This window comes from Ochotona curzoniae, unplaced genomic scaffold, assembly GCF_017591425.1.
Source record: "Ochotona curzoniae isolate NIBS_2020 unplaced genomic scaffold, NIBS_Ocur_1.0 scaffold_3208, whole genome shotgun sequence".
Classification (NCBI taxonomy): domain Eukaryota; kingdom Metazoa; phylum Chordata; class Mammalia; order Lagomorpha; family Ochotonidae; genus Ochotona; species Ochotona curzoniae.
The window spans coordinates 1210605-1230000 of NW_024467106.1; the positions used below are offsets into that span (position 1 = coordinate 1210605).

General features: G+C 66.8%; 3 protein-coding genes across 3 annotated transcripts; 1 reads left to right on the forward strand and 2 right to left on the reverse strand.

Moving 5' to 3' along the window:
- Positions 1 to 1769: 1769 nt before the first annotated feature.
- On the reverse strand, positions 1770 to 4616 carry MRPS2 (mitochondrial ribosomal protein S2). The gene is made up of 4 exons (XM_041004633.1): positions 4574 to 4616; positions 4403 to 4489; positions 3583 to 3712; positions 1770 to 2616 (listed from the first exon to the last, which is right to left on the reverse strand). Exons 1-4 carry the CDS (start codon positions 4614 to 4616, stop codon positions 2037 to 2039), a joined length of 840 nt encoding a protein of 279 aa, XP_040860567.1. The 3' UTR covers positions 1770 to 2036.
- Positions 4617 to 4735: 119 nt separating this feature from the next.
- Positions 4736 to 8193, forward strand: CUNH9orf116 (chromosome unknown C9orf116 homolog). The gene is made up of 3 exons (XM_040963402.1): positions 4736 to 4878; positions 5658 to 5736; positions 8005 to 8193. The coding sequence occupies exons 1-3, from the start codon at positions 4736 to 4738 to the stop codon at positions 8191 to 8193; spliced, it is 411 nt and encodes a 136-aa protein (XP_040819336.1).
- Positions 8194 to 11890: 3697 nt separating this feature from the next.
- PPP1R26 (protein phosphatase 1 regulatory subunit 26) lies at positions 11891 to 17566 on the reverse strand. The gene is made up of 3 exons (XM_040963356.1): positions 17189 to 17566; positions 15905 to 16028; positions 11891 to 15659 (listed from the first exon to the last, which is right to left on the reverse strand). The coding sequence occupies exon 3, from the start codon at positions 15618 to 15620 to the stop codon at positions 12480 to 12482; it is 3141 nt and encodes a 1046-aa protein (XP_040819290.1). The 5' UTR covers positions 15621 to 15659; positions 15905 to 16028; positions 17189 to 17566; the 3' UTR covers positions 11891 to 12479.
- Positions 17567 to 19396: the final 1830 nt, after the last annotated feature.

Consider the following 19396-nt stretch of genomic DNA (forward strand, 5'->3'; position numbering starts at 1 on the left):
ATATGCTTTTAATTACTGTTTGTGGGGTTGTAGAGCTGCAGTTGTAGGGGCTTAATGTTGGAAACTTGTCTGGGATCTTTAGGTTTTTCCCTTGTAACATCTTTTCCCACTAAGTGATATGTAAGTTGTAAAAACAGAAATACAGTGGGAATGGATTGCTGGTTAGTAGGTGCCCGCATGTGCCCTGGCCTTGTCCTGGCTGTCGCCCAGTGGCTCCTACGGAACGAGGGATGATGGCTTGCTTTGAAGACACTGATCACAGTATCTGACAGAAGCATCTTTAAGAGCTCCTGGGCTGTTGGAACCTTCTGGGGCTCCATGTCCCCCAGCTGGACACACAGGGCCAGGGCTGGATGTGGGCCACCACAGGTTGCAGCTGGAAGCGCCTGGGTGGACAGCAATGCTCAGGTAATTATCCAGGCAGGTCCCAGAGGGTGCTGGGGCTGGGCGAGGGTCTCTGCTGGTCCTCCCTGCCCCTGAGGAGTGGGCACGGCAGGCACGCAGGTCCCCGAGGGGAGACCCCCTACTGGAGACTGGGCTGGCTCCTTGGGCTCCCCTGCCAGCCCTGCGGCCCAGGCAGGAACTCCAGAATCCACACCCCTGGCTTGGGGGTTCCCCTCAGGAGGTCTACAAGACTCCTTGCTGCAGCCCCTGGGGAGCAGGGTTTGGTCTTAGGACCGATACTGTGTCCCCCAGAGGACCATCGTGCCTCCCCTGCTTGTCAGGGCCAGGCTGGGCTGGACCCAGCAGCAGGACAGTGGCTGTGCACAGGGCGGGGCGTCAGGGCCATGCCTGCCTTGGGGTGGCCTCCTCTAATCCCCTGGTCAGAGTGTGGGCTGTGTCTGCTGTTAACGGGGACCCCACAGATCCCTGACCGCCCTGGGGCAAATGGTGGCCTGTCTCCTGTTGGCACTGAACTCTATAACTGACTTTCACATCAAGTAGTCTGCTACAAAAAGGTGGGTGATGCGAGGGGTGGCGGTTCGGCTGTGTCCCTGCACAGCTGCACTGGGCGACACTGGGCTCACAGGTGGCCAGGCCACGCTGTCTGCGGGATTCCCAAATCCAGGAATTGACATTTAACTTGCCTGAACCCTTTCCGGCCGCCCCCTCCTCCGCGCAGTTTTGTTGTCCTGTCTGTGACCCAGGGAACTCTCAGCTGGGGGCGTGAAGGGGCAGCCCAGATCCGCAGCAGCTGCTGTGGGAGGCACTGCTCGGTCACCAATGACACAGCTCTACCTGCTCTCAGTGCCCCCCAGGGAGGCCCTCCTGGTGCCCACCCTGACCCTCCTCAGAGCCCCAGTGCTAACGGTGCCAGGCCTGGTCTATGCTCCCAGTCCCAGCAGCACTGGCCTCGGGGCCTCCACCCAGACACAGCCTCCAACATGTTTTCAGGAGGCCAAGGAGGGCACGGTCTCTCCTGGCAGGGAAGATTTTGCATGGGGTCACAGCCCAAGTTGTGGGTCTGCAGCGTCCTGTACCAGGAGGTCCCAGTGGGGGCTTCACTTCCAACCTTCTCCCCCAATAACCTTTGCCATTGCACGGACACTGAGGGCCTTGACCCACCAGGCACGCCTTGCTCCAGCCTCACTGTGATGGCAGTGGCCAGGTCGGCCCCTGGGCTGCATGGAGGGGTACCAAGTCCCCACCAGTGAGGGCCCCCGGGGGCCGTCCCACCTGGCACCGGCTGGAGCCCCTGCAGACCTCAGCCATGCCTTGGCCCATGCCCGGCCCTGGGCCTGTCACAGGTGAATGCCAACTCTCTGCTCAATTCTAGTTTTATTTCTGCTGGCATGTGCACCTGCCCTGCACACCAGCCAAGTTCCTACCAGGAGCCAGCTGGCCAGGCGTTCCCTCTGCTAAGCCTGAGGAAAGCAGCATGGGGTGGTCCCTCCTGGAGCCCTGCATCTTCCGGGCAAGCCCAGGGAGAAGACACGGCTGACAGACCCCGTGTCTGGTCTGGGTACCCGGCACGGCTGCGTCCTTAGCAACGGGCAGCCAACGCCCGAGGAAGGGTGGGGACACGGCTGGGCGGGCTAGGCAGGAGTGGCGGCCGTCGCAGGCCCGGAAGGCAGGCCGGCGGCGCCCAGGCCCTGCAGCCGGTACAAGGCCTCCATCTGCCTGCGCTTCTCCTTGGCGCGGGTGATGGTGGTGCGGAAAAGCCTGCAGAAGAGCTGCACGGCCGGGGGCGAGTCGTCGTTGCCGGGCACGGGGTAGGTGATGAGGCACGGGTTACAGTTGGTGTCCACGATGCCCACCGTGGGGATGTTCATTTTGGCGGCGTCCCGCACGGCCACGTGGGGCTCGAACACGTTGTTGAGTGTGTGCAGGAAGACAATGAGGTCCGGCAGGCGCACCCCGGGGCCCAGGAGGAGGTCGGCGTTGGTCAGCAGCCCGCCCTTGAAGTAGCGGGTGTGGGCGTACTCGCCGCAGGCCTGCGCCGTGTTCTCGATCAGGTGTGAGAACTGCCGGTGGCGGCTCACCAGCAGGATGATGCCCCCTCGGTAGGCCACGTGGGCGGTGAAGTTGAGGGCCAGCTGCAGGTGCACGGCTGTCTGCTCCAGGTCGATGATGTCCTGGTCCAGGCGGCTCCCGAAGATGAACGGCTCCATAAACCTGTGTGAGAGCCGGGGCTGAGCTCGGGCTGTGTGAGCCCGTGGGAGCCTGGGGCCGAGCTCGGGCTGTGTGAGAGCCGGGGCTGAGCTCGGGCTGTGTGAGCCCGTGGGAGCCTGTGTGAGATCGTGTGAGCCCGTGGGAGCCTGGGGCCGAGCTCGGGCTGTGTGAGCCCGTGGGAGCCTGTGTGAGATCGTGTGAGCCCGTGGGAGCCTGGGGCCGAGCTCGGGCTGTGTGAGAGCCGGGGCTGAACTCGGGCTGTGTGAGCCCGTGGGGGCCTGGGGCCGAGCTCGGGCTGTGTGAGCCCGTGGGGGCCTGGGGCCGAGCTCGGGCTGTGTGAGCCCGTGGGAGCCCGTGTGAGCCCTGGAAGCCCGTGGGAGCCTGGGACCGAGCTCGGGCTGTGTGAACCCAAGTGAGCCCATAGGAGCCGGGGAAAAACTCGGTGTCCGGGAGCCCGGGACCAAGCTTGGCCTCAGTGACCCCGTGTGGGTCCGGGGCTGAGCTCAGATGGCAGGGTGGGACACAGACACACAGCTCACATGGGTCAGGTTGAGGGGAGACGCCCCAGCTCTCGGCCTGGCGAGGTCTCCCCTCTCCTCTCCCGACAGCTCACCGAGCCACAGCCGCCCCCATTTCTCCCCGCGTCCAAGCCACCCACCTCCGCTCCCCGTGCCCTGCACGGCTGCCCCAGCCCCCTCCAATGGAGGTTCTGGGTAGAACCCAGGTACCACCTAGGCTGGCCAAGACCCCAGCATCCCCAGCCCCGTGCCCCGCGCCACTGCCTGCTCCCAGCTGTTTGGAGGTGCCATGTGCGGTGGCCCCCTCCTCCAATCCCACCCAGGAGCCCAGCTCCAGTACCTGCAGGGGCAGGGCCAAGCTTACACCAACATGGCCGCCCAGGTCAGTGCCAAGTGGCCTGGGCCCCTGCAGGAGGGTTCTGCCAAGCCCCTGCCCAGGGGATGCCCCTACCTGTGCCGGCAGCCGGCCTTGTGTCCCAGGTGCACGCGGGCCTCGAAAAGGCTGCGCACGGAAAACAGCTCCTTGACATTGAAGAAGTCGGAGTGCTTGAGCGGCTCCTTCAGGATCCTGTCGGTGACATCTGGGGCAGGGAGGGGACGCTGGTCTCTTCCTGCCAGCCACTGCCCGGGGAGCCAGACACTGCCCGGGGAGCCAGACACTGCCCAGGGACCCCAGTCACGGCCCACAACCCCAGCCACAGCCGGAACCCCAGCCACTGTCCACGACCCGTCACTGCCCACGACCCCAGCCACTGCCCACGACCCCAGTCACTGCCCACGACCCCAGTCACTGCCCACGACCCCAGCCACTGCCCACGACTCCAGCCACGGCCCGGGGAGCCAGACACTGCCCGGGGAGCCAGCCACTGCCCAGGGACCCCAGCCACGGCCCACAACCCCAGCCACAGCCGGAACCCCAGCCACTGTCCACGACCCGTCACTGCCCACGACCCCAGCCACTGTCCACGACTCCAGCCACTGCCCACGACCCCAGCCACTGCCCACGACTCCAGCCACTGCCCACGACTCCAGTCACTGCCCACGACCCCAGTCACTGCCCACGACTCCAGCCACGGCCCGGGGCCGCCCACCCAGCGCCCAGGGTCTCGTGCCAAGGCCTGGATCTGGAAGCTGCAGGGCCCCTTCTGGGGTGAGAGCACGCCGGGTCACCAGGCATACTCTCGGCGGGGCTCCAGGCCGGCGTCAGTGGCCGAGGGCCCCCACTGCCCCTCGCGGCGGGCGCCCTCCACCCTCCCGTCCCCGGGCCTCACCGCCGTCGTCCTCGCGCTCGCGGACCGCCGGGGTTGCGGTGCTGCCCAGCGTCCTGCAGCCGGGCCAGCGCGGCCGGGGCCAGGCACCTGCGGGAGCAAGGACACGCGTGAGTGCGCGCTGCAGGGCCGCGCCCAGCCCCGGCCCCCTCCCGGGCCTCGAACACCCCTCACCCGCGCGCAGCAGGCGACCCAGCGTGAGCAGGGCGGGCGCCATGGCCGGGCGAGGCGGCGACTGCGCCTGCGCGCTCCGGTCGCAGCGCCCTCTGCCGGCGCGGAGGAGCGCGTGAAGCGCCGTCGCTAAGCAACGGGCCGCGTCCTGCGCTGGGAGCCGCCATGTCCGAGCCGGAGGTGCCTGCTTGCAGCGACCCTGCGGAGCCCCAGGCCCCGGCGGCGCCCGGGAGGACCGGCGACTACTACTGCGTGAGCGAGCGCCTGCCGCTGAGGTTCCACCACCCGGAATGGTTCCGGGGCTACGGGTGAGGGCGAGGCGGGGTGGGGTGCAGCCGGCCAGGGCTCTGCCTGCACCCCAGGCGCCGGGTGCTGTGTGTGTGTGAGGGGTGGGAGGCGGGTGTGTGTGTGTGTGTGAGGGGTGGGAGGTGTGTGTGTGTGTGTGTGAGGGGTGGGAGGTGTGTGTGTGTGTGTGTGAGGGGGTGGGAGGTGTGTGTGTGTGTGTGTGAGGGGTGGGAGGGGTGTGTGTGTGTGTGTGAGGGGTGTGTGTGTGTGTGTGAGGGGTGGGAGGGGTGTGTGTGTGTGTGTGCTGTGTGTGTGAGGGGTGGGGGGCGGGTGTGTGTGTGTGTGAGGGGTGGGAGGTGTGTGTGTGTGTGTGAGGGGTGGGAGGTGTGTGTGTGTGTGTGAGGGGTGGGAGGTGTGTGTGTGTGTGTGTGTGTGTGAGGGGCGGGAAGTGTGTGTGTGCTGTGTGTGTGTGGGGGGGGAGGGGTGTGTGTGTGTGTGCTGTGTGTGTGTGTGAGGGGTGGGAGGTGTGTGGGTGTGTGTGTGTGAGGGGTGGGAGGTGGGGATGCAAGGGTGTGTGAGGAGTCGGGCATGCGGCAGGCACTGTGCACCTGCTTGAGTCCCTCATGCCCTCCCCCTGGTGGGAGCGCCCCAGATGGAGCTCCTGGCTCCTGGCGTGGCGCTGGCGTAGCCCTGGCCGTGTGCGCGAGCCAGTGGATGGGGCGATGTCTCTGCCTGTGGACGTCACTGGCTGCTCCGTCTTGAGCCCCGAGCGGAGGACAAGTGTGTCTTCCTGTCCCCCCAGGGGCCGGCAGGCTGTCTCCTTGTACAGGACCAGCAACCAGACGTACGGGAGCCGGGCACCCACTGTGCATGAGATGCCGGTGAGTGGGGGCCGGGTCTGTGAGAGTGGGCACCTGGGGGAGGTGGCCCAGCGCGCCGTCACCGGAGACTAGGCAGGTGGAGCTGAGGGTGTGTGCGCATGGGTTTACTCAGCGGCCAGCAGGGAGCCGGGCACGTGGTGGCTTGGGTGCAGGGGCCAGAAGGCCTGGTGCCCCCTCCTGCCCAGTGAGGAGCCCCCTGGCATGTTCCATGCCACCTGCTCCGCTGTGAGAGTCCACGCCCTCCTGCGGCCAGCCTTCGGGACCGCCTGGTGACTGGGCGTGGACATGGTGGGTTGGTGCAAGTGACCGCGCTCGTGTGAGAAGTCGGTTTCTCTGGAAGCTTCCTGCAGCCTCCTCCAGCCACTGTCCCAGGACCAAGGGCCCGAGGGTTTTCCAGGGGGCAGTTGTCCAACGCCAGCCTGGGTAGAGGAAGTGTGCCTGGTGCCCACAGCGGGATTCACCCACACGGGCGCCACCTGTTGGCCACCAGGCTGTTGTCTAGGCTGTCGCTGCCCTCTGGCCGGGCTATTGGCAGGAGTCCTGCTGGGCGGTCGGCCGGGCGCCCGCCTCCCTGTACCCGGGCCGTCGGCTGGGTGCTCGCCTCCCTGTAGCCAGGCCGTCGGCTGGGTGCCCACTTGCTGTAGCTGTTGTGCCCAGATCTGGAGATCACTAGGAGTCTGAAGTTGATCCAAGTGCACAAGGATGGTTTATTTAAACTCGGCACATCCGAGCCTGGGCTCTTGGTTGAGAGCAGCCACCTGGGACCAACAGCCCTCACCGGAGTGTGGCCCCAAACAGCACATTCATAGGTTTTTTTATAGGGGCAGTCCCCAACGACCTGCAAGGTGAGGGGAAATAGCACGCATTCCCGGCCTGTCTCGGCTGCACAGCCCAGGCCTCCGGCCACTGAGGGAAGCACCCACTTACTCACTTGGAGCCACCTGTGAGATAACCGGACTAGGTGGGCCTTGGTTCGTGAGAATTGGGGCCCATCAGTGCTGAAGGTCACGCAGGCCGCGGAAGGTCACGCAGGCCGCTGAAGGTCACGCAGGCCACTGAAGGTCACGCAGGCCGCGGAAGGTCACACAGGCCGTCTGGCCCGCAGGCTCACACAGTTCCTGAGTAACAATGAGCCTTGAACAAATGGCTGGGGTTTGGGCACTGAGGTTCTGCACAGCTGGGTCATCGGCTGGGCTCCGGCCACCCTGCAGCCGCCTGCTCTCCCCCGGAGCCTGCCCTGTGCCTCTGGAGCCAGGGTGGACGCTGACGTCAAGGGGGAGCTGGGGCAGCTGACCTCTGTACGTCCCGGGCACCTGCTGCCTTTGCAGGCACTGTTCCTCTCGCTGCTATTCCCGGGGGCACCTGCTAGGGTGCACTTGGCAGAGCCCGTGGCGTGCCCGGGAGTGGGTGCGAGCTGGGGCATCCTGTGGGTGATGAGGTGTGCAGAGGCCAGTGCCGCAGGACCTGTGCCCGGGACGTCGAGTGTGTCCTGCTTACCTTAGATTCTCTCAGACCGAAATCTACTTTCTTCCGTGCCTGGTCCCTGCACAGGTTGTCCTGGTGCCTGTCCTGTGGCCGGGGCCGAACATCTGCTGAGGCGCACAGGTCGCTTGAGGCGACCTGGTGCTGCCATGATGTTGGGGTGTGCCAGGGTGCCTGCTTGCCTGCATGGAAGGCTCCTTCCACCCCTGCCAGGGTGTGCTTTGCTATTTCAGCAGGGATCCCTGCCCCCTGGGCTGGCGGGGGGCGGGCACGGGGACAGACAGCTGCCGGGCTGGCGGGGGGCGGGCACGGGGACAGACAGCTGCCGGGCTGGCGGGGGGCGGGCACGGGGACAGACAGCTGCCGGGCCGGGGGGGGGGCGGGCACAGGGACAGACAGCTGCCGGGCTGGCGGGGGGCGGGCACGGGGACGGACAGACACCTGCTGTTGCTATGATTTGCAGTCTTCAGAAGGGATGGCAGAAGTTCCACCCCTGGGGTAACCCCTCCAGAGTGACCCCCCAGGAAGACCCTCCAGGGCGACCCCCCAGGGTGACATGGTTGGCACAGCAGACCTGTTGTGGCTGCAGGCAGGGGTCTGGGTCCCCCTGCACTGAGCATCAGTGAGAAGTCCTGCTGGGTGACGGCAGCTGGCACACGGCTCAGGGTGCTGGGGGCATCGTGTCGCTGCCCTTCCTACAGGGTCTGAACCCTTCTTCCCGAAGCACCCGATCCTCGCAGAGTTCCCTTGCACGTCGCTGACTCAGCATCCCTCGTCTCGTTCCAGAAAGTGTTTTGCCCACACTCGAGCGCGTTTTCCAAAGAATTTGCAGTGGGTGGAATGTTCCAGAGCAACGCCTTGAACGTCTGCTTGGACAAGAGCCTGGTGACCGGCGTTGACAACTGTATCACCCCCTGTGACCGGCTCAACTTCCACCCCAGTTACAACCCCAGCAGGCCGTCCTTCTGTGACTGAGGGGCTGGGCACCCCGAGTCCCAGACCCCATGCTGCCCGCGGTGGGGGATTCTTCTCACCGCTTTGCCCTTGGGACCCTCGCCTGGCACCCCCTTTGCGAGGCTTCACTGAGGTCTGTGGTCATTGGAAATGGGGGTCATCCGAGCGGGGTCGCCGAGACGGGCACGGGAGACATGCCAGCGGCCTGCGTCTGCATTAAACGTGTTGCCACACCCTGGCTTGGCTGGCCTCTGTGACCACGGGGCAGGGTCCTGGCGTGCTGGGCTGTGGGCACAACCGGGGGTACCCACACCCACTCCCAGCTGCACCCTGCCACCTGTCCACACACAGGGAGAGGGGGTGGCACACCCTCCCAGCGATGTGCAGGTGTGGGGCTGTGCGCCTGAGCCCAGAGGAGCCCAGGCAGGGCAGTGTGTCAGAGGCACAAAGAGGGAGCTGGTGGGAGCACCCTGGGGCCAAGCAGTGGCTGGTAGTGCCATCACGCTGGTCCCATAGGGTGGCATTTGTTTAGCTTGTCCCCTGTTGGTGCTGGCTGCGGGTTGGGGTCCTCCGTGGGAGATCGTCATGCCCAGAGTTCCCCGCAGGACTGGAGTCGTGTCCTGTCTCCACGGTGTGTCACCACAGGTGTGGCCAGGAAGCAGTTCCGCGTTGCGGAGGTGGCCAGAGCGACTTGGTGGTGTGTCCAAGGATTGGTCCCTGGTGTGGCCGAGTGGGGTGACCTTGAGAGGTGGCGTGCTGGGGGAGTCCACCCTGGGGAGGGCCTGATGTCACTCCCTCTGCGCCCGGCGGGTTCCCCTGAGAGCCAGTGGTCACCGTTGGCCCCTGTGGCCTCCGCCTGCACACGGCTGCTCCAGCATGGACCTTGTGACCCCATAGTGCATGCTGGGGGTTTGGTTTGTGGAACCAATGGGTACGTGCATTTTTTTGCTTTTTTTTTTTTAAGATTTATTCTTTCATTGGGAAGTCATATTTATAGAAAGAAGGAGAGACAGAGATCTTCCATCTGCTGGTTCACTCCTCAAGTGTCTGCAATGTCTGAAGCCAGGAGCCAGGAGCTTCTTCCAGGTCTCCCACATGGGTGCAGGGTCCCAAGGCTTTGGTCTGTCCTCTGTTGCTTTCCCAGGCCACAAGCGGGGAGCTGGAAGGGAAGTGGAGCAGCTGGGATATGCCAACGCCCACCTGGGATCCTGGCGGATGCAAGGCAAGGACTTAGCCACTAGGCTATAGTGCTAGGTCCCGTTTTACACTTTTTGTCATTACAACACAAAAGCAGGCATCTTGGCACAGTTGTTGATGTCCAACCAAGAAGAAGTGGTTCCTAGAGAAAATCAATATATTTAATAAAAAGGATTGCTAAGCCTGAAGCTGGGATCTGTGTAATGTGGCTGTCTGGAGCCGGGAGTCCCAGCACTGCGCAGGCGCCAGCACCAACAAGCGTGCGTTCATGGAGGACAAACACTGTGTGTTGAGTCAGCGCCCACAATGCTGGATCCCCGATGGGAGTTACCGGTTCGAGGCCTGGCTGCCCCGCTCCCCGCCTGGGGAAGAGTGGAGGATGGCCTGTGTGCTTGACCTGTGCCCACGGCGAGACCCGGAAGAGGTTCTTGGCTTCTGGCCTCTGGCTTCGGTGAGCTCGGCTCTGGTCTGCGCAGCTAGCTGGGCGGTGAACCAGTGGATGGAAGGTCTCTGTCTCTCTCTGTAACTGCCTTTCAAATAAATAGATCTTTAAAAAGAATAAACAGTTTCACGTACTGAGTGAAGCTAAGGGAACTGATCTCTTAGGTTCAGGACACAAAACTCCAGGTGCCACGGAGGTGTTTGTGGGTCATGTAATGTGGACCCTGGACACTGGTGGGCATAGGTGGGCACTGATAGCCACAGGTAGGCACTGGCGGGCACTGATGGACACTCATGGGCACAGGTAGCCACTGATGGGCACTGTGGGCACTTGTGGGCACTGACTTCCTGCCCTCGCAGCAGGAGCCTTCCTGAGGGAGCTAGGCTGAGGGTGCCGTGCCGTCCACCACTCATGCTGAGATGCCAGCTCGTCACGAGGCGCCCTGTCTCGGGCATGCACGCGTCCCCGTCGGGAGGACCCGACTGCTTCCCTCCCGGGCACCAGGTGCGGTCCAGGACACCGTTCTCTAAGGGAGCCCTCCCAGGGGGCCTGAGGGATTGCCCCCTCATTTCTGCTGCACTGGGGAGGGGCTTGAGGGACACCCTGACCTCTCGGGGATCACGTGGCCCATGAGCCCGTGACGGGATGTGCCGACTGAGCTGCCCTGCTGCGCGGGGGTCTGCTTCCCCAGGCTCCTGTAGCCCTGGGGTGGTGCTGGGGAGGGCTGCCTGAGGGGCAGGTGCCGGGGACGGCTGGCTTGGGCTTCCACCTGCAGGTAAGCAGGGCTGCTGGGCCTGGAGGGTGGGGTGCAGCAGGGGCAGGGTCCCCACGCACAGGTCTGCGGGGGTCTGGGCCCCCCTCCCCAGGCCTGCTGACTCGGACAGCCGCTGGAGCAGGGGCCGGCGGCCACCTCTGTCGGCCCAGGCGCTCCAGGTGGCGGCCCTGCAGGATGCACGCAGGGGCTGGGTTTGGGCAATCAGGGTGTCCACAGGCCCTGTCCTCCTGGGGGTCTGAATGGGGCTGAGGTGTCCTGAGCAGCTATGGAGTTAGAGCTCACCTCTGAGGTGCCTGGCCCGGGGGCCAGGGCAGTGGGACCCCGTGCCCACGTACACGTGTGAGGCACGTCCACGTCGGGGGGAACGCTGGGAACCAGGGCTGGGAGCTTTCTGGGCTTCCGTTACCACACCCACCACACCTGCCACGGCCCACAGGGGCAGAAAACCACAGAGCCGGGTCACATGATGCTGGATTTATTATTAAAAACAAACGAAAAACCAGCTCTTATGTACAAAACAAGCTGCTTCTTGTTTGGGGGAGGGTTAAAACACCTTTTAGAAACGGAGGGCAGAGCGAGCGTGGACTCCATGGAATGTTCTTCCAGGAAACGCCACGGAGAAGCCATCGTGTGCGCACACCTGCTCACCTGCACACACACCCGCACACACCCACGCGCACACACACACACCCGCTCACCTGCACACACACCCCCCCGCGCGCACACACACCTGCACACACACACACCCGCACGCACACACACACCCGCGCGCACACACACCTGCACACACCCCCCCGCGCACACACACACCTGCACACACACCCGCACGCACACACACACACCCGCGCGCACACACACACACCTGCACACACACACACCCGTGCGCACACACACATCTGCACACACACCCGCACGCACACACACACCCGCGCGCACACACACCTGCACACACCCCCCCGCGCGCACACACACCTGCACACACACACACCCGTGCGCACACACACACACCCGCACACACACCCGCGCGCACACACACACACCCGCACACACACCCGCACGCACACACACACCCGTGCACACACACACACCCGCACGCACACACACACCCGCTCACCTGCACATACACACCCCCGCGCGCACACACACCTGCACACACACACACCCGTGCGCACACACACACACCCGCGCACACACACACCTGCACACCCCCCCCGCACACACACACACACCCGCACGCACACACACACCCGCGCGCACACACACACACCCGCACGCACACACACACCCACGCGCACACACACACACACACACACTCTCTGGAGGGCTCCAGCCCGGCAGATGCTGGCTGCAGTGGCCTTGGCTGGGGCTACGGCATGGATGTAGCTGCTGCCTGGGCTCCAGGCCCACGGATCCAGTGCTGGGTGGGGCGCCGAGGTCTGTGCAGGGGCCTGGCCGGCCCGGTGGCCCAGTGCCTACGAGGCGGCCTGTGTGCTGTGAACTGGGCGGGGGATGGGATCAGGAGGAGGGGCCTTACAGAAAAGCCGCCGTCCCAGCAGCTTGTCCACAGGTCCCTGCCCACCTGCCCATCCTGGGGGGTGGGCGGGGGGCCTGCAGGTGCGGCCACCAGTCGTCCCCTCAGCGGGCCCGGCCAGAGCCGTGTGCTACGTGAAGCCCCCTCGGAGGGACCCAGAAAGCTGCAGCTACAAAAGTCCACTACTGTGTTTTCCAAAAATACTTTTTACAGCATTTTCAATAATTTACAAAGAACTACAAACAAAATCTTCACCAGGATGCTTGTGCTAAATAAAAACCTCACCTCGTGTTCATGGTCACATGTGCAGGGCTGCGCGCTCCCCACGCAGACGGGCGCACACTCCCACTGCCCCTCAGGCCTCACCCCACGCCACCCTCCACGGACACATCGCTGCCCTCGCTGGCATCGCTGCCCAAGGCCTCCTGGTCCTGCCCGTCGGCGTCCACGGCCTCACGCCGGTACCGCAGGTCCATGCTCCTCCCGTCGTGGGAGCTGAGCCCGGCGGGGGGCCTCCTGCCCGGCCAGGACCCACCTTCCTTCCTCAGGAGCAGGTGAGGGCCTCCGAACACCGGGCTGGGCCTGGCCTGGGCCGCCCCGAAGGCCGCGAAGGGCGGGCTGTGCGGGGGCAACCCCAGCTGGGTGCTGAAGAGGCCGGCGTGCTTGCCCCAGGAGACGCCCCTTCCGAACTGGAAGAGCTGGGTGGACAACAGCGGGGAGAAGCCACCGAAGGCCAGGCTCTTCCCAGGGTCCAGTGCCAGGCTGGTGGAGCCCCGGGCCGACCCCTCAGCCCCCTTCTCGCTCTCAGTTCTGAGGCCTGTGGTCCACGCTGGGCCCCTGCCCTCCGAGTTCAGCGGCCAGGGGCTGGGCAGACGCCCCGGGCGGCCAAAGTCACTCCAGGGCAGGGTGAGGTCGGCCTGAGGCCCCGGGCTGGGGCTCAGCAGGCCCTGGCTCCCCAAGTTCCCAGGGAAGGTGGGGGCTTTGGGTGTCTGGCAGGTGTCGGCGGCGGCAGGCTCGGCCCCTCGCGGGCTCTGGTCTCTGTAGGCGCTGTTCCTGCCCCCGGGGCAAGCCTTTGCAGTAACCACGCCGCCCGTGAGCCGCGGAGCTGCCGGCTCGCATCCAGCCAGGGTGGCGGCCAGCTCCGCGAAGGGGGTGCCCTTCCCGCCTTGGGCGAGCAGGGTGGCTGCGCTCTGCACCCCAGCTGCTGGCAGGGCAGCCCTGGCCCTCCGGCTGCGTGTGCACATGCCAGGCTGCGGGGCCGGCGCCCCCGGCTCACCACCCTGTGCCTCGGCCGAGCCCACCGAGGACGACTCCTTGGCCTTTTCTGCTAAGAACTTTCTAATTTCTAGCTCGATGCTGTCATCGCTGTCCACAGAGCTGGTGTCGTCGGACGAGGTGCGGGGGCCAGCGTCCGGCCGTGGCCGGTCTCTGGGTTCGGCCTCGCAGACGCGCGGGCTGCCTCTGGGGGCTCGGCTCCGCAGCCGGGTGGCCGGGAGCGTGCCCTCGCCTGGCACAGCGGCGTCGGGCGTGCCTCTGTCGGCGCCGGGGGCCCTTCTGGGCGGGCCGGCGGTGCAGTCCCTCCGACACGGGGACAGGCAGCTCCTGAGCACCTGCGGGCTTTCTCTCCGGCCGCCCCGGGCGCTGCCCAGCTTGTCCCAGCTCTGGGTCTCGGCCGTGCCGAACCGGACCTTCTTCTGGCCCGAGGCCCGGGGGTCCCGGCCTCGCCTCCGGGCCTTCCTCTTGGACCTCAGCAGGTCCTTGATGGCTGTGTCCAGGTCCTCATCGCTGTCCAGTGAGCTGCTCTTGTCCTCAGAGCTCTCCTTCTCCTCCGCCTTCTCGTGGCCTTGGGGCCCATGGGCGTCCCCGAGTCCGGCTGCCCTGGCGGGGACAGGCTGTCTGCAGGTCTCACCAGGCGGCTGCAGCGCGGGGTGTGCCCGACCCTGGCCACCGTCCTTCATTTCCCTGGCTTTCCTGGACGCCAAGGGCCTTGTGGTGCCGCATCCGGGGCCGCGCCTCCTCCTGCAGTGCGGTGACCGGTCCTGGCTTTTCGAGGGCAGGGGCTGGCTGGGGGGACCCTGGGTGGGCTGCAGGCCGCTCTCGGCTCTGGTGAGCGGATGCCCGGCCTGCATCCTGAGGGCCAGGAAGCTCCGTATCTCCTGCTCGATGCTGTCGTCGCTGTCCACGGCGCTGCCGTCGCCGTCGGGGTGGCTGGGCTCGGCAGGGGGCGGCGGGCAGGGGGCGCTGCCAGGCTCCGCAGGGCCGGGCAGGATGGGCTCGGGGCACAGCAGCTCAGTGGGCACGTCCGTGCGGCCGCAGGGCCGCCCCGCAGCCTGGCTCCTGGCTGCTGGCTCTCCGGGGGCTGGGACGGCCTTGCCAGCCTTTGGGAGCTTGGCCGGCTGCTCAGCGTCCGGGCTCGGCGAGTCGGTGGCTTTCCCGAAGCCAGGCTTCTTCCTGGCGGGCGTCCTCCGCGGTGCCTCGGCCAAGGCGCTCCTGGCGCTGTCAACAGCCAGGCCCGTGCCAGCCTCCCTCCGACTCTTCTCCAGCTGGTACAGCTGGATGGCCTCCTCGATGCCGTCGTCGCTGCTCGAGTCGGATGCCCGCTGGGCTGCAGCCACACTCTGGGTGCGCGGGGGCCTCTGGCCAGAGCTACCTCTGTGAGGTGCTGCCTCGGGCCTGGGGGCCGGTAGCCTGGCCTCGGGCGCAGCCGTGCCCTTCGCCCGGAGGCCCCTGGGCTGCCCATTCACCTTGGCCCACCGGGGAGGTTTGCGGAAGACGAATTCCTTGGAGGCCGCCGTGGGGTCCTGCCGCGGCACTGCTTTGGCGGGCGGCTCCCTGCCGGGCTTGGGCGTCGCCCTGGCAGGGGCCTCGCTGGGCTCTGCTCCCTGCTCCTCCGGCCGGACCCACCTGGGTGCTTCCTGCAGCTTCTTCTCACTTAGAAAGCGTTCGATCTCGGCCCGGATGCCCTGCTCGAAGGAGTCGTCGCTGCTCACGCTCACGGGGGACGCGGAGCCCTGGGCCTCGCTGCCCTCCTCGCCCGTCTGGCCGCCGGGGTTGGCTGTGAGTTTTGGAGGAGCCTGGGTGCTGGGCCTCGCAGGCTGTGCTCTGTACCTGCCGCCGGCTCCGCCCTTGGCCCGCAGGTACTCCTGAATGGCCTGCTCGATGTCACGGTCCACAGAATCGTCGCTGTCGGAATCCAGCGCCGAGGGCTCCTGGGGGCTGGTGGCGGCAAGCAGGGGCTGCCCTCGGTGGGCAGAGGGGCGGCCAGCTGGTCTGGGCTCACGGCCCCGCTCCGCCCTGTGGCTCCGGAGTGTGGCGGGCGGCTCCTGGCTCACGCCTTGCTGCAGCGAGCTAATGATCATTTGCACTCTGGCGCTCACCGAGGCGCTAGCCACGGCTTCGGGGGGCTCTGGGAAGCACCCCGGGAGCCTGCAGGTGCCCGGCGGGCCGAACGGCTCCCATTTGGATCTGAGAGCCGCCACTGGAGCGGCCTTCATGACGAACATTCTAGCGGCTGCGCCCGGCAATTTCGGCAGCGTCACGTGCTGGGAGGGAGGGGGAGAGAGCGCTGGGGTGATGTGCCCCACGCGTGGCCGCCCAGGGGTTGGACAAGAGCCGGGGTGTCAGTCTCCCATGCTTCCTGGGGCTCAGCCGCACAGCTGGCAAGCAAGGCCCTGGGCTGGTCTGAGTCCCCACCCTCACCCGCCCCCTCCAACATGCCTCCTGGTCCTGGGGTGGAGGGAGCCTGGCACGGCCCTCCCCGTCCCCTCCGGGCTGCGGGTCCCTGTACCTTGAGGGCTGGTGGGGGTGGGCAGGTTGGTGATGTCCTTCTGTGGGTCCAAAGCAGCGGCTTCCGAGTCCACGGTCAGTGTGACTTCAGCGCTGGGTCCACTCCTGCCCGGGCCAGCAAGTTCCTGGAAGCACACCCCTCCACACTCTACCCCCCAGCTTTGGTTCTGGCTGCCCCCCTCGAAGCTCTCTGATGCTAAAATGACGAAAGCTGGTACTGCGGCACAGCGCATTAAGCTGCCTGGCAACGCAGACGGGCACCAGTTTGAGTCCTGGGTGCTCTGCTTCCCATCCAGCTCCCTGCTAACACCTGGGAAAGCAGTGCAGGGGAGTCAGCTTGCAGGGGCCCCTGCAACCTTGTGGGAGACCGGGAGGGACCTCCTGGCTCCTGGCCCAGCCTCACTGCTTCCCTGTCCCCAACTGACCGTGGCTGCCTCAGCAGGGCCACTGGGTGGGTCCTGGGGAGCAGCTGGCCTGTGGCCCTCACAGGGAAGGCCCAGGGGCCGTGGCTGCACAGGAGACACCCCAGATGTGCCTAGTCAGTGTCTCACCCAGCAGCAGCCGCCCCGTGGCCCCCTTGGAGATGGCAGGGCACAGGGGACCAGATGCCGGGACCAAGCACCTGCTGTCCCCCACTGGGGAGCCAGAGGGGGCGGGGGCCCTAAGGGGTCGCCCTCCCCAGCAGCTTCTCTCCTGACAAGCTCCTGTTCTGTCCGGATGTGGCGAGTGTGACCCCCAAGGCCAAGCAGCTCATGTGCTGCCCAGGCCGGGGAGTTCATGGCAGTCACTCGAGCAGCTCTTCAAGTCCAGGTGCACGGGGCGCTGTGGGCAGCGTTCATGGGGGCCTCGGGGAGGGGCGCGTCCAGCACCGGCTCGGACAGGGGCCCCTCAGGGCCAGAACCGGAGCGGGTCAGGCTGCGGCTGTGTGTCCCAAGCATCCCCGGAGGGCCTGAGTTCCGAATGAGCCTGAATCCGTCACAGCGCACTCCACAGTGCCCTGCAGGTGTGGGCTGGGCCAAGGTCACCGACAGCAGTACGTGCCCACGGTGCTGGGCAGTCTCAGACTGGCTCAGGCCCCTTCACTCTGTGAGGGGCAGAGCTGCCTTAAAACGGCCGGGGATGCACCTGCCAGGGTCAGGGGCCAAAGGCGTACGGGTCCTCCCGGAGCTGTGGCACACGAGGTGACCACGCACACCTCTGCTGGCCCAGCCCTGCGCCCACAGCGCAAACCTCCCGCAAAGACATGGGTGACAACCCACCCAAGCCCCGGTGGGTACATCCTTACCTCCCGGGGCCAGGGGGACCGGGGTCCGCGCGCAAGCAACAGCAGCTGGGGTCCGCGAGGGCGGCTGGGCAGCAGGCGGGCCCTCTGGAGCCAACCCGAGGTGGGCGTGAGCCAGAATTCAGTTCCTGCGGGACTACACGCTGATAAAAGCTCGGCTACAATGGCAACCCGGCTCCCCGCGAGGCAAGGGGGCGGCGCCGGCTGCCCGCGACTCAGCGGCTCCCCCTTCACCCCGGCGCCGGCAGCCCCCTCTGCGGGTCGGGGTCCACTCCAGGCTCTGCCCTGCACCTGGAGCCGCGAGCTCTGGCTGCAGCCAGGTAACGGCGGGCACCTCCCCGGGGAAGGTGAGGTCGCGTCCCGCTATCCCGCCGAGATTTCCCGAGGATCCCCTCCCGGAAGCTCCGCCTGGCGCAGGGCGTGAACCGCAGCCCCGCGGCCCGCAGGCCTCGGCCACTCCCGGGTTCCGGGGGCCGCCGGGGCGCAGGCCAGCGTCTCCCCGCCGCGGCCCCCACCTGCGCCTCTCCCGGGGGGCCGGGGGCGCGCCCCCCTCGCCTCCACGGCCTGCTGCGCCCCGCGGCGCCCGCCCGCCCCCCTCGGCCCCGCGCGCCCCGCGCCGGCGTCCCCGGGGAGGCGGCGGGGCCCGCGCGCTCCGCCCTCGGCCCGGGCCGTCCGGCCGGGCCGCCGCCGCCCCCTCGCCGGGGACGCCGTGGACGCCGTGGGCAGCGCGGCAGGGGCGGGGCCGGGGGCGGGGCGGCCCGCGCGCCCCCTCCCCGCGACCTACCCGCGGCGGCGGCCGCGCTCCGGAAGCCGTGCCCGGGGCTGGGCATCATGGGAATGGCACGGCCGAGTTCCGGGGGAGGCGCGCGGCCCGGCCGGACCCCCGCCCGCGGGCGCGCGTCCACCTGCGGCCGCCCGGGGCCCGCGGCGGGCAGCGAGGGTGTGCGCGGGGCGCGGGGAGGCGGGCGCTGCCCACGCCGGGCTCTCCCGCCCCTGCCCCGTGGCGTGCGCCTCTGCTGCCCCGTGGTGTCCGGCCTCTGCTGCCCAAGGAGTTGGCGAGCCGCTCGGGGCTGAGCCGGGCCTGCCCGCACCCGCTCCGTGTCCCTTCTCTGGCTGGACTTTGTCGAGGGCTGCTGCGGTGTGTGCGCGCCCGGCCTCGCACACACGGAGGCCTTGGAAGAGCGGGCGACCCTGCACGCACCCCTCTCCTCTCAGGGTCCCCGCGGGGCCGTGCCACCGCCTGCAGAGTGCCTGCAGCCCCCCAGACACAGGCCGTGCGCTCAGGGTGCTGGGAAGCCAGCCAGACCCTCCCAGCCCTGGATCTGGGAGGTGCCGGTGTGCGCAGGGATGCGCTGGCCTTTATCATGGTGGTGGTGGCCACCTGTTCTCTTTTGCACTGGATTGTGTGTTTCATTCTTTAAAGATTTGTTTATTTTGATTGGGGGAGGGAAGAGGCCGTCCTCCCACTCATTCGCTTCCCAGATGGCCACACTGGCCGGGAGCTGCATCTGGGGCTTCCACGGGAGTGCAGGGCTCCAAGCACTGGGGCCGTCCCCTGCTGCTTTCCCAGGTGCATGAGCAGGGAGCTGGATGGGAATTGCAGTGGCCAGCACTGGAACCGGCGCCCACTGGGGATGGTGGAGTCGCAGGCACTGGCCTTACCCGCTGTGCCACAGCGCGGATCCCGAGCTTGGCTGCTGAGGATTCCGGCCCATGCCCTTGTATCCACGCGCGCATTGCCGTTTTTGGGTTTTCATTTCTCTGGTGTCTCCCCGGGTTTCTGGCTTCGGCATGAGGTGCAGCGTGAGTGGCGGAGGGAGTCAGACGCTGGCTGTCGGAGCACAACCCCTCTACTTGTTGGGGTTCCCTGTGGGGGAGGTGTTGGCTTGGGCAGCGGTGGCCCGCATTTCGCCTCTCTCCAGGTTCCTACCCGAGCAGGCTGAGGCTCCTCTGGTGGCTGCTGTTTCCCCTCCAGGGGCAGTGGTGTCAGGAGGACTTGGCTGAAGGTCCGTCTGCCCATGTCCCACTCCTGGACACAGCGGGCAGCGCTGTGGACCTGGCCGTGTGGGTGGAGCACCGTGTGTAGGTGTGACAGGTGCCGCTTGGCCAAGCCTTCAGCTGCAAAGGCTGCTGTCCACTGGCCACCCCAAAACCACAAGTGGCTGTGACACCAACTCTCCTGACCGGAAGGAGTGGCCCGGGGTCATGGTC